Source organism: Diaporthe batatas, assembly GCF_019321695.1.
Source record: "Diaporthe batatas strain CRI 302-4 chromosome Unknown Contig00003, whole genome shotgun sequence".
Classification (NCBI taxonomy): Eukaryota; Fungi; Ascomycota; class Sordariomycetes; order Diaporthales; family Diaporthaceae; genus Diaporthe; species Diaporthe batatas.
Genome location: NW_025408550.1, coordinates 7263865 through 7276684, shown reverse-complemented (window position 1 = coordinate 7276684; position 12820 = coordinate 7263865). Strand labels below are relative to the sequence as shown.

The 12820-nt window shown below is 58.7% G+C and overlaps 2 protein-coding genes across 2 annotated transcripts; both read left to right on the top strand.

Annotated features, from left to right (window-relative positions):
• Window positions 1–3: 3 nt before the first annotated feature.
• KVR01_003770 (uncharacterized protein) lies at window positions 4–2852 on the top strand. The gene has a single exon (XM_044792401.1). The coding sequence runs from the start codon at window positions 475–477 to the stop codon at window positions 1711–1713; it is 1239 nt and encodes a 412-aa protein (XP_044648785.1). The 5' UTR covers window positions 4–474; the 3' UTR covers window positions 1714–2852.
• Window positions 2853–7671: 4819 nt separating this feature from the next.
• KVR01_003431 (uncharacterized protein) lies at window positions 7672–10927 on the top strand (the record flags this gene model as incomplete). The annotated part of the gene is made up of 5 exons (XM_044788822.1): window positions 7672–8791; window positions 9068–9372; window positions 9539–9658; window positions 9729–9950; window positions 10218–10927. Exons 2-5 carry the CDS (start codon window positions 9186–9188, stop codon window positions 10925–10927), a joined length of 1239 nt encoding a protein of 412 aa, XP_044648446.1. The 5' UTR covers window positions 7672–8791; window positions 9068–9185.
• Between the last annotated feature and the right edge of the window lie 1893 nt (window positions 10928–12820).

Genomic DNA, 12820 nt, shown 5'->3' with positions numbered 1-12820 from the left:
AAGAGAAGAAAAAAAAGAGAAGAAAAAAACCTCCAAAAAAAAAAAAAAAACCCGTCCATCGATCCAGACTGGCCCTCCTCGACCACACCACACTCTCTAGCTCATCCTACCTCCATCCAGCACTTGGGCCGTCGGTCGGACCCCAAAAGAGCCGTCGTTCGCCGTGTCTGTTCTGTCTGCCCCTTCTGCCCCTTCTGGCCTCTTCCTCTCTTTCTTCTCACAAAGGCCGCCCCGCCCACCACCGCCTCCTGGCACATCGGCCCATGTGCCAACTGGGACCACCCTACTAGATCATAGCAGGCGACTTCAAGTCTTTGCGCACTGCTCGGGGGACGATAGAAAGACTACACCTGGAATCAACACCGGTACTCGCACCGGTACGGCTTCACCCGGACCCTCATCCGCTTCGACGTTCCACGGTCGGACCCGGCGCCGGCTTGTCCCCCCGGGACTGAACTGATCGGCTTCTCCAACATGGCACCTACCACCGAGACTACCTCAAACAAGGCCCTGTACGACGGCGTCGACGGGTCGCCCGTCCAGACACACATCTACAGCGACGGCGAGGTGCGTGACGCCGCCACCGCCACCACCACCTCCACCAGCGAGGACCAGGCCGTCGCCCAGGGCCTGCAGCAGATCCAGGCCAGGAAGGTCCACTGGTACTCGTACTTCACCACCTGGGACTTCTGGGTCCTCATCCTGCTGGGCCAGCTCCTGACCCTCTGCAACACCGCCACCAGCACCTTCACCTCCTTCCTGGTCGAGTGGGGCACCTCCATCCCGGCCTTCCAGACCTTCTTCAACTATGTCCTGCTGAGCGCCGTCTACGTCCCCTACATGTTCTACCGCTACGGCTGGCGCAAGGTCGCCCGCGTCGCCCTCTCCGACGGCTGGAAGTACCTCATCCTGGCCTTCCTCGACGTCGAGGGCAACTACTTCACCGTCCTGGCCTACCGCTACACCAACATCCTGTCCGCCCAGCTCATCAACTTCTGGTCCATCGTCTGCGTCGTCGTCGTCTCCTTCGCCCTGCTCAAGGTCCGCTACAAGCTCTTCCAGATCCTGGGCATCCTCATCGCCTGCGGCGGCATGGGCATGCTGCTGGGCAGTGACGCCATGACCGGCTCCAACAACTTCTCCACCCCCGACATGCTCAAGGGCGACCTCTTCTGCCTGGCCGGCGCCACCTGCTACGGCCTCAGCAACGTCTTCGAGGAGTGGTGCGTCTCGCGCCGCCCCGTCTACGAGGTGCTCAGCTTCATGGGCATCCTGGGCATGTGCGTCGGCGGCGCCACCGCCGCCATCTTCGACAGGCAGACCTTCCAGGATGCCACCTGGAACGGCCCCGTCATCGGCTACGTCGTCGGGTACACCCTGTGCCTCTTCATCTTCTACTCGCTCGCCCCGCTCATGTTCCGCATGGGCTCCGCCGCCTTCTTCGACATCAGCCTGCTGACCGGCAACTTCTGGGGCGTCATCATCGGCATACACGTCTTCGGCTACGCCGTCCACTACCTGTACCCCGTCGCGTTCGTCCTCATCATCATCGGCCTCGTCGTCTACTTCCTCGCCGGGAGCATGCTGGGCGACTCCAAGAAGCCCTGGCTGGGCGACAACCAGGAGGGCGGCGTGGCCGGCATCGGCACAGCCAAGCTCAAGGCGCTCAACGAGGCGAGGAGGCAGGGCCTCGTTGCTGACCAGCGAGTCTAGGTCTCGGAGGCTTGTCGGTGGGGCAGGGTCTAGCCGCAACACACTAAATCTAGAGCACACCGTCAACAGGATATAATGTTGATACACATGGCGTATAGTAATTCTTGAATAATGGCAGACATATCACTCGCTTGAAGCGTAACTCCTCCTCGGACACGTCCCAGACCAGCCGTAAATCGGCCCCCAGGCCGTAAGCTTGCTACAGAATAGAGGGACGGGAAGGAAGGCGTTGACCGAAACGGTGGCTGTCGTCTAAATCCCAGAGCCGCCGCTTGGCTTGCCATCGCATCAGTCTTTCTCCTGTTGCTCGCCCCTCACCTCCGATCTTGCTGTGGGCGACAGTGGTATCAGCAGTGCGTGCCGGGGGAGTGAGGCCGTGAAGCGTCGGCCCATAGCGTGACGGGAGGTGGTGGTCCAGACTGTTGAATGTGACACCGCCAACCCCCCTTGGTGTTCCTCTGCCCCTCCCACTCATAACAAGCCAGATATAGTCCTACGATGACATGACACAGCATTGAAGGTTCCTGCCCCGCCGACAGTACTCGTTGTTTGCCCCCAGGAACGACCTTCTTATGGACATATGTACGGGAAGACTGAGCAGACGTGCAATAAGCTGTTTTGTCTCGCGGCCACGGCATCTACACACATCCCCTACAAGACAGCCTCCCGTAGAAGCCACCCCCGGCTGGGCGGCCTGACACTGGCCGACCACCAGTGTGGTCATGAATCGCCTCGTCACCACTCTTGTGCGTTTCTTGCTACTGCTCGGGCAGAGGCCCCAAGAACGAATATCAGGTGCTTTTGCAACGTTCTCGTAGCCGATCGTGAGCGTGATGCAGCTCCAGGTGCGGCACGGCCGCGCACGAGATGCGTCGCCTGAGAGCGGCTGCCACGGGGTCCGGGATATTGTCTCTGATCAGTAAGGCCAATTTACTTGCCATCTATCCGGAGAAGAAGTTCGCCGGCGTGTGGCATCCTCCCCCCTCGACGCGTTGGGGGTTGATCTGCAGAGTCCCTGTCCACGGCAGAAGCAGTGTCACTCTTGACCCGTGTATTGCAAGTCTGTGTATCCCATTGGCCGTCGGTACATTGCGGCTCGAAGTCGGTGTAGATAAAAGCCTAGTAGATTTGTCCAAAGATAGCAACCAATACTGGACGAGGTCTGGCGACTTGAGACGGCCTACGTGCGTGATAGAGATAATTGACCTCTCATTCATCTGCAATCCCAACAGAGAAAGTGAGCAACCCCCTTGCCGAACCGGCCCATACGCCTCGAGAGTGCCTCCAAGAGACCACCAAATGACCTCATTGTATGGTGTACTATAAGCACCTGGCATCAAGTCCGACTTGTGCTGGCGAGGGAGTAATAGGACTAGCCCTGTAAGTGCATCCGAGTCCTGGAAAGCAGCACAGATGCTCAGCGGCAACAAGCTGCCTCTGCAAGCTGTGATTGCACGTGAGTGCTCAGGACGTTTCTGGGGCCCGGCAGGATGGCCTGGCGTCTTTGAAAACGTTGCTCCGGAAGATCCGCAGCCTCGCATGAGATCTAGATTGAGCCCGAGATTGATCAGCAGGACGAGTTAGAAATATGGCTGAGGAAATGGGACCTCCTTGTGGCCGAGACCAGAGATACCCCGGTACCAAACAGCCATGGGCACCAGTGGCCGCCAGCAGCGAACACTTTAATAAGCTTTGTGACCAAGTTCTCATGCTCGTTTCGCCATTAGCTTTCAAGATAGCTCCGGCGAGAGCGACGAGGCGCTCCCCACCATCATCTTGCTTGGCCGGAGGCAAGACTCTTCCAACGTTGAGATATCAATACCAGCCTGGGATGAGACATTGAGAATGTGGGGGCCCTTGAGTTTGCTGGCAGCCTGTCAAGGCGTTGTGCCAGTGGTAGCAGGTAGTAGTCTACTCGGTAATATGCTGAGCTCGAGACAGCACGCATGGGTGTGGGGTGTCTCTCCCCGCGCGGGGGCCGAATGGGGAACTCTCGAGGCCACAACATGTGGCTGATATGCGGTACGGCATACACCAGCTGCAGGGCAGGGATTGGAGACATGTAGTAATGCAGCACGCCAGCACGCCTTGCATCTGCAGTAGCCGTGGGAAACAATCAGGCGACTAATTCTCGGCGTGAAGCAGAAACGTCTCGTAGGTCCCACACCAAGGCTACGCGTTACTTATTACCTACCGGGTACTGGAATTCACGACAGGCAAACGCTGCCGCAGACAGAGCGCCATGGGGGGTTTCACAGACCGTCACAATACACAGTAGCTCGTGGAAACAACCAGAGCGGCTCCCCCACCGGCATGAAACACGCCGGCCTGTTGGCGGATCACCATCAGACGAGCTGCAACCAAGTGCTGGCATGGGTTCTCCGGCCTGTTTGCAGGGCGCGCCTACCGGAGGAACGCAAGGCAAGGCCTGGACGACTTGCAAAGCAAATGTCGGCCATGTCCCAAGGTTAAGCCTTGTTCCCCGGGTGGAAGGAAGGCTTCTAGAAGGACAAGGATCCCGCGGTTGCTCCTCTGCAAACCATCCAAAACCTCGTCCCTCGGCAAGTTTGCATACCGCATGTCAATATCGACATCAAACGGGCGGGCGGGCGGGCAGGCATGGCTCCTGTGAACCCCGGCACGTTTACCGCCAAGTGTCCATCCGAGCATTCCTCTTGTGGGCAATGGGCAGCGCCGGGGAGCGCAGCTGGGATCGGGCCGAACGTGGCTAGACGGCGTGGTCAGAAATCATGGGATGGCTTCTTGCTGAGTGGCAGCTGCTGAGAGAAAGTTGCCGAGACTGGTGGCAGAGGCCAGCGGCCAGGCCTGGGGTGGACAAATCACTGCAACTGGCTTTCAACACAAAAGACCCATCCATAATAAGCCTTGCAGGCGCTCGGCAGGAGGCTCCAAAACCTTGACAGTAGCATTTTGGACAAGCGAGGACAGACATGGGGCTAGAACCCTGGCGGGTCAGGCCATCTGGTTCCCCAGGAGCAGCAGGGTGCCTCGAATGGCTGTGGGTGGTAATGTAGGGCCCTGAAGTTCGGGGTATGGACAGTGACGCCTCAGGTCGCCAGATGGGGGAGCCAGATGAAGGGTAGATATAGAAGACACGAGATGGGGGTGTCCGGGTGCCGGCCATTGGCCTGGTTGATATTCGCTGGGAAGGGCCGGGCCGGCTGCCAATGACGGCGTTGTCCATCGGGTAGCTGACAAAGGGCCTGGGGGCTTGTCTTGACCCATTCGTACTTCCCGGCACCTGCTGTTCCAGCGAAGTTTCAACCTCAGATGAGGGAGGGCTCGGGAAAGAAACATCAACACCGCGTCTAAGGGCACCAAGGCTGGCCCCGGAAGCTCGGAACGCCTCGGCACGGCCATGGCACGATCATGGGCACGGGCAAAATGTCGTCGTCTGGGCTTGTCGCTGCTGGTGCTGTTCCCTGCCCTCTCTGCCTGCTCTGCGGCCTGCCGAGGTGCTCGCCTGTGTGCTACACAGTACGGGCAAGCAGGAGCCAGGAGACGGTCAGCTGCAGGGCGGAGAAACAAGAGGCAACATATACAGGTACGCGCCTTGGATGGCCACAGGATCACATCGGCCAGGCCTCATCAGCAGTCTGTCCGTCTGTCTGTCCGTGTGGCATGACAGCCGACATAAAAAAAAAATCGAGGTCCAGAGGGGGAGGACCCTGAATGCCCAAGTGAGGGCGAGCAGCCAGGTAGGCCAGGTACCCATGCGTGTATCCTGGTATCCTGTACGAAGCCACTCGCATTGTTCTCGAAGCGATAGGGAAGGGTCAAGGGGCCGGGGGCCACCCCTGTCGGCAGAAGAGAGGGCAGACGCTCCCGTCGGCTCGGTTAAAGTGGCCCTGCTGTCGGCCCTGGCCGGCTGGTTGGCCTTCCTTGCCAGGCCGTCAGCCTCGCTGCCTCGTCGGTCTGGTCGCTGCTGACTGGGGACTCAGCACCGCAGCTTGCAGCTTGGGCTCCCAGGCTGCCTGGGCGAAGTGCTGTGGCCCGGTGGGGTGGAAGGGCAGGCGGGCGGAGGGCAGGCTGGGGCTGGGGGTTGTCGGCAGCAATGATGCCCTGAGTGTGAATGCCTGCGCATCGAGCGGTCAAGCCTGTCAAGCCTGTCAAGCCTCGATCAGATAGATGCCCGGCGGCTGCCCGCCCGGCCTCGCGAAACCTGATTGCTCACATCTTGGGATGATGAGGTCGTGGGCCACAAGATTGAGGCTCCACGCGACTATTGACGTTCAATTTCAATCCTGCCGACTGCCAGGGCTGGCGTCTAAATCCGTCAAATGCGGAAAGGGGACCAGGGTGGTAGACGGGCCAAGAGTATGGGGAAGAGGACAATTTCCGCCTCGACATCCAGGACACCGCATCACGCACAGGCGCAGGTGCCAGGACGGCGCCCCAACGTCGAGGCAAAGATATGGAGAAGGTGGGCTGGTCCAGGGAGATTGGGCGGGCGGGATGGCATCATCACTGTCGCCCGGCAAGGGTTCTTGTGTCCTGCCATATCAAAACACACAGCCAGACAGCGTACTTGCCACCTGGGCAGCAACGTGGGTGCTGTGGTAGGTGGGTGGGTACCCAGGTACTCCGTACTCCGTACCCGTGCACTTGCCATGTACTCGTGTAAATATAGCATACCCAAGTAGTGTACACTACACTATAATGAATGCGAAGTGCAGGTGCACGGTCAACAGGCACTCACGGATAGACGGCAACAGATGGGCCTGGGCTGCCTGGCAGGGTCGGTCGCAAGTTGCAACATGGCAACAATGGCCGTTCGCGGCGTCCAAGGTGTCGTCTCCAGACTTCATACGAGGTGCTGAGGACTGTTGATTCGACCACATCCTCCCCGCCCAGTGCAAACGGCGCAAGCCGGGCTGGACGCTACCGCTCCAATCCTCCGCGGGCCAATTTTGGTTTCCAAGCCTGCAAGCCTGCGTCTGCGTCGGTCCTTTGCTCCTCATTCCCGGGTCAATCCAAAACCCCCACATTCAGATGTCACCCACCCGACGTTGCATTGTACTCGGTACTTGTCGACCACTCTTGGGCGCTGGACAAAGGGCTGGCTGATCCGGGCTTGGATCACTTGACCCGACTTGTTTTTCTCCTTCTTTCTCTTCTGTCTCCCTCTCTCCCTGTGCCTGCTCTTCGATCACCTGGGAGTGACGCTTACACCTGACAAGGCAAGCCCGGCTCCCCTTGGTCTCTGCTGCCGGGCTGCGGGGAGGCGGGAGGGGGGGGGCGGCGAGGGGGCGGTTGTCCTTGCCATCAATGGCAACATCAGCATCGTTAGCATCACCATCGCCGTCGCCGTCGCCGTCAACAGAGACGGGCATCGAGCGAGCAACCAATGCATCCGACCACCGATTGGAGGGGCCTGTTCAGGGACAGACAGGCTGGACAGTGCAGCCTATCCGCTCGCGTTCAAGCTGCTGTGGAATTAGACCTGAGTTATCCGTTTCGGCTGCGACGGTACTCAGTCATTCATTACTCAGCCGAGCCCGTCGAGGACGTCACCCGCATGCGCATGCAAGAGCAACATTGCAATCGAAACGGGCAGGTTCCTCGCCTGGTCTGATGCTTCTAGCTGGGCACCTGACACTTGACCGTGGGCAGCGTGGGCAGCATGGGCAGCACGGCAAGCGTGGCAGCGTCGCAGCGTGGGTGGCCTTTTCCGAGGAAGGATTTTACACACACTCTCTCTCTCCCCCCTCCCCTTCTCTGATTGTTAGCGGCCTTGTCCCTAGGTACCCACCCCGGTACCGTGCCCACTGCCCAGGTTACTGGCCCATCCAAACAACGTGCGACCTTTAGCCCGGTCTGGTCAGTGCCTAGCCTCCCCTGCCCAGTCTCCTGCCGCTTCCCCTCCTCATCCCCCCTCAGGCTCCATCGAATTTGGGCATGTACCTGGGTACGCATGGGGTTCTGTTCTCGGTACCTTGGCTCCTGGCCTCAGCCCGCCGCCGCCGCGGGTTGAGGTTAAGTACCGGGGACCTGGCCTGCGAGGCTTGCGAGGTCAAAGGCAGGGCACGGGCCAGACCTCCATTTCCAACCAGGTGCAGGTGCGCAACTGGGAACCCAGCCAGCAGGTCCCAGCAAGTGGCCCCCCCCAGTCTCGGTCCCCGTCCTGCGCCGGCTCGAGATCCAACCAAGGTCCTTTCTTCAGTCCCCAAGTCTTGATTCTCCAAGCCTCCAGGGCACAGCGCAAGGCCGGCAGCAAAGCAGGCAAGCAAGCTACAGTACGGCCAGTGTGCGGGTTGGTGAGCGTGCCTGCTGTAGTAGTACTGTGTGGTAGTGGCAGTTTGTGTGTCCATGTAAAATTGTACGTGTGCGAGCCTGTGTGAGATTGTGTAGGTGGTCCTATGCGCCCAGCGGGCGGTTGGTGGTTTGAGCGGTGCCGTGTTGCGTCGCTCTTTTCCTTCTCGAGGAGTTTTTTTACGTTACCTTGCGATTTTTTCTCGGGACTTTATCTACCCAGAGCATCCACCGCTCCGCTCCCACTCGGCTGCCGCCAGACCTGACACTCTCCTCAATTCTTCCATTTCGGCGTGCGCCCTCTTTTCCTTTGCCGCTGCGTCTCTTTTTTCTCTCCCTCCTCCTTTCCTTCAGGGCGCTGAAGAAAACCCCCCACGACAACCCCCCCCCCAACCTCCGTCCGCCCATCCATCCCGACCCCCCCCTTCGAGGCACGAGTCGTTGAGCCGACCGATCAAACAAATCACGGTCAAGTCAGTGCCGGTGCCAGTGTTCGTGTGTCAGCATCAGCACTCAGCACTCACCGTCCGCACACGTCGTGTCTCGCCTTTCTCGCCTCTATCGACTGGTCTGGTCCTGCCGAGTCCCGGGTCCCTGGGTTTCGTCTTGCTGCAGCTGCTCGCGTTCCCGCAACAACAACGACCGTCTGCTCTCTGCCGCTCCACCCTACGTTGCGCTCACTCGAGCTAGACCCTGTCATTTGTCGACAATATTTCCGTGCTACCGACAAGCAAACTGTTGGACACTTGTCGTCCCGTGTGTGTACCAGGCAGTAATAAGCAGAAAGCGGTTGGAACGCGCGTGGGTGAGTTTGAGTCCCTATGATCCGGACGCCAGCAGCGCCATCTTGGGCATCGCGACTGCGCCGTCGGAATCAATGCGCCGACCAATATGTTCCTTGTCTTGTGGCTACCCTCGGCCACCCAGACTGCCAACTCCTGCCCATCACGAAATCCTGTCAGGCGACAAGGCCCCCCCCCCCCCCCAGCCCGAGACTGGCATTTTTATCCCGCTGTGATACTGTCTAGCTTGCTTCTTCTTTGCTTACCGGATCACGCTGACAATTTCCCGCTCATTGCAGCTCTTGATTTCGTACACCAACGACGAGCCTACTTGATACCCCTGAGGATTTTGTTTCCTTTCGCCTTTTAGGAGAGGTTACCATCGCGTTCCGTCATGTCATACTACGGCGACGCGCAATGGCCCGCCGGCGGTCAGCCTGGCTGGGATCACCAAACCCCACCCACCCGCTCCGGTACGCCTCCCATTCCGTCTCGGCGCTCGACAGTGACAATGAAATAACATTTTTCTTCTTCTTCTTTTGGTTAGGCGCGAGCTCCACGATACCTCGCGAGGAAACCTCGGCATTCTGGTACCAATTTGAGGGTACGTTTGTTGCAGTCCGAGCAGGGCCATTGTCCTTCCAGTCCTGTCCCGAATCCGGGTCAGCAAGTGTGGCTCTTTGGGGCCAAGCTCGCCCGCCACCAGCATGGGGGCTTGGAACAAAGATACTGGTCCTAGGCGGTGGTATCTGTGCTGATGATGATCGCAGAGGTTGAGCGCTCCATCGAGAATCTGGTCAAGAGCGGTAAAATGTTCGGCATTCCTGGTGGCAGACGTGAGTTCAAACCGCCCTTTTCTCCCGGCCCTGCCAGAAACCGGCCCAAGTTTGGTGAGTGTGCACATCAAGTGCCGGCTGGGCCACATCCCAGCACCGTCCTAGCTGACACTTGCCCCAACAGACCCCCGCGGTGCTGGCGGGCCCCAACGCCCGCAGTCGGTCGAATTTGATGGCCGGCCTGGGCCCCCTTCGTCGAATCTCCAGAACTTCTATGCCTCCCAGCGACACCAATCCTCGCGCGGCTCCAACGAGGCGGAGCAGATGATGCAGGCCAAGAGGAGGATGGCGGCTCAGCGGGAGCGCGAGCTTCGCAACTATCATCAGGAGCAGCAATACAACCGAAGTAGGCCGCCCTCCTCTGTATAGCGTCACGAGACTCCAACCGCAATGAAAAGAAGAAGACACGTTCCTCCCTCCAGGGGTTGCCCAAGCCAGAGACTCTTGTTTGCAATTTCTCCATGCCTCAAGTGCGGCCTGACATTATTGATGCCCCCATTGCTTCTCCCGACACCCTCCCTTGTAAGACCGGACAGCTGGCTCGGGGACTCCAAGTCAGAGCCACGGTACCAAGCACTTGATTGGGATCTGAGCTAACTACCGTGGTCATTAGCTGCCGTCACCGACATTCAACCAGGACCCAGCTCCGCCAACGCGCCCAAGTCTGCCGATCGGACGCTGAGCCCCAGCGGTATGTCCGAGGAGGCCCGTCGTGAGCTGATCTCTCGCCAGCGGAGCGCACTATACGGCGAAAGCCCCTTCGGACAGACAGGAGGGTACATTGATGAGACAGGCACGCCTCGCCAGGGATTGCCCGTTCACCATGCTGGACCTCCGGGCATACGCGGCCCGTCTCCTCTGACATACGATGCCGGCCCGCAGCCGCCCAATGAGCCCGTCTCGGCTGGTCCGCAGCAGCGAGAGCGCAACAGCAGCAACGCCAGCCCGGCGTCCAACCCCGCTGGCAACAAGGGCTCGCTCGAACAGCAGATCAGCCGGACCAGCAACTCTTCGCCTGGTGGTGAAAATGGCAGGACCGTCAGCGGGAAGCCTGTGGCTCCTATCGGAACGCGGCCCTCGGGACAGCCTACTTCTCAGGGACAACCGAACCCGGCCCTGCAGAGGCAATCGACTACCCCCCTGCCGTCTCCACTAAACCAGGGCTACAACGTTTCCGGGGCTGGCGAGTCAGGTGGCGTCAATACCGCAGCTGGGTCGACTAACCCCACATCCGCAGGGTCTGACGCTCCTGTCGGGCTGGGCAGCTGGCCTCAGCGAGGCCAGCCTTGGGGCCCCAAGACTCAGACCAGCGTGTGGGGCTGAAGCCGAGGACATGTTGGGCATCCTCAGGAGCCAGTCGAACTCGATTTTTGGGCGGAATGATTTAAAAATGCGCGGGACGTAACTGGTCAGATGCATGCATTGATCTGGAGAATGGCGGGATCATGGTTACAGGGTGTTTTCTCAAAGGCTTTTGCGTTTAAGGATGTCGGCATCCCGGAGGGAAGGCGTCGAGACACGATACCTGCATTGGCACTGGCATTGGCATCGGGCCTTTTGAGCTGGTTGGCATATGATGATTGACGGCTGTCTCGCGTGGGAAAGAAAGGATACCACTCTGGAATTTTCACTATCGGAGCAAGGGAGACTCATGTCGGGCGCAGGGCAGTTCACACAAAGGTCATGTCTGGTCTGGGTCTACGTTGGGCGGAGTTCATCTTGTCTTGTTGTTCGGTGGCGGCTTGGTGTTGGAAGTCCCGCCCCTAATATTCCCCTACCCTTGGGTCGTACTGGTTGTCGGAGTTATCTCGTTTTGTCCCCCCTTTGGCACTCGTCTCTTTATGATTTTCTATGCTGTTGGTTGCGGGTCCGGAGTTGGCATGAATTCAACGTGACGAATGCGGTCGGTGCTGAAGGGACAGGCTCGATACCCACGGTCTTATATGGGGCGCGGCATTCCTGGCTCAGTATCAATCACAAGCGTTGCAACCCCCTGCAACACCAAAAAGAAAGAGCATGTCTGATATATAGGATGGAGAGTCATCACACGGCGGCAAAAAGCACAAAAAATGGAAACAAAAATAATCATCGGCGGTTTGATTCTAGCGTATCTGGCTCGACATCGGAAACTCAGTAAATGCGAGCCTCAGACGGCAGTCTGCAGAAATTTAAGAGTGGCAGGGCTTTCAAGCTCGGCAGGATGATATATGGTGCTGCCAGGGAGACGGACCTGTGCCCCGGGATGAAGATGTTTGCTGCTGATCCTGATTTTGCTTCACCGCGACTGTGATAAGAACATGTCGTGAAACCTAACAGGATGCTTCAATGGCAGAAACGGTCTCGGGCCCAAATCCAGACTAGAGAGCTCATTTCCCGTACGACATGTTGCATCGCAGGAGTCAGTCAAATCATCGGCGCGATCCGACGACCTCCGCTCCACCCTTGGGGCGCCAACCCACCCCCGGGGGGCCTCCAAGGAAAAGAAGGAAAGAAAAGGAAGGGGAGAAAAGAAGGCAGAGGAAGGTAGATTGACTCGTGCGTCCCGAATGGTCATCGTCTACGAGCAAAAAGGAATCAAATAAAGTTGAAGTGCGGTCTGTTGGCGCTGAAGAGGCAATGTGATCCGCCGGTCATCGTGTTCAAGACCCCTTGCCAATTCATCAACGACGTCAAATACTACCAGGCACTGCGCTGGCGGCACGGGCTCCGCTGCGCTTTCTGTTCTCTCAGGGTCATGAACTGCACGAGAAGGCAGCGGGAATGCTGCGAGAATGCTGAATCAGCAGGCCGGAACTATCGAGGATAGCTATAATACAAGATCAAAGATGAAGGGTCGTGGAGGATTGGGGGATTCCCCCGGAGGCAAGGGCGTGGGCTGCGCACACGCAAGCAGGCAGCACGGCAGACCACAAGAGGTGGCAAGACAAGACACACACGGGGCAGAGGATCGGTTGTCTTGCACGCATGCCGCGACCCGTCATTCAATGCGCGTGTTGTGTGTGCGCGCGTGCTTCGTGGTACAACCCATCGGCAGTGAACCTTACGTCGCAACGGTTCCTGCGGCTCGACCGTTGCAATCAGAACCATCAGTCCAGGTCCAGAAATCCATTCTAGTCTGCCAGCCCAGATAGACGAGCATTACTAGGCGAGTATTTGGCGCAGAACCTAGTCGACTTTTCGGACAGACTAGAAATGCTACAACTGAGTACCTTGTAC

Bases quoted from the DNA above. Each gene is read 5' to 3' on its own strand.
- KVR01_003770 (XM_044792401.1), top strand. From the start codon at position 475: ATGGCACCTACCACCGAGACTACCTCAAACAAGGCCCTGTACGACGGC.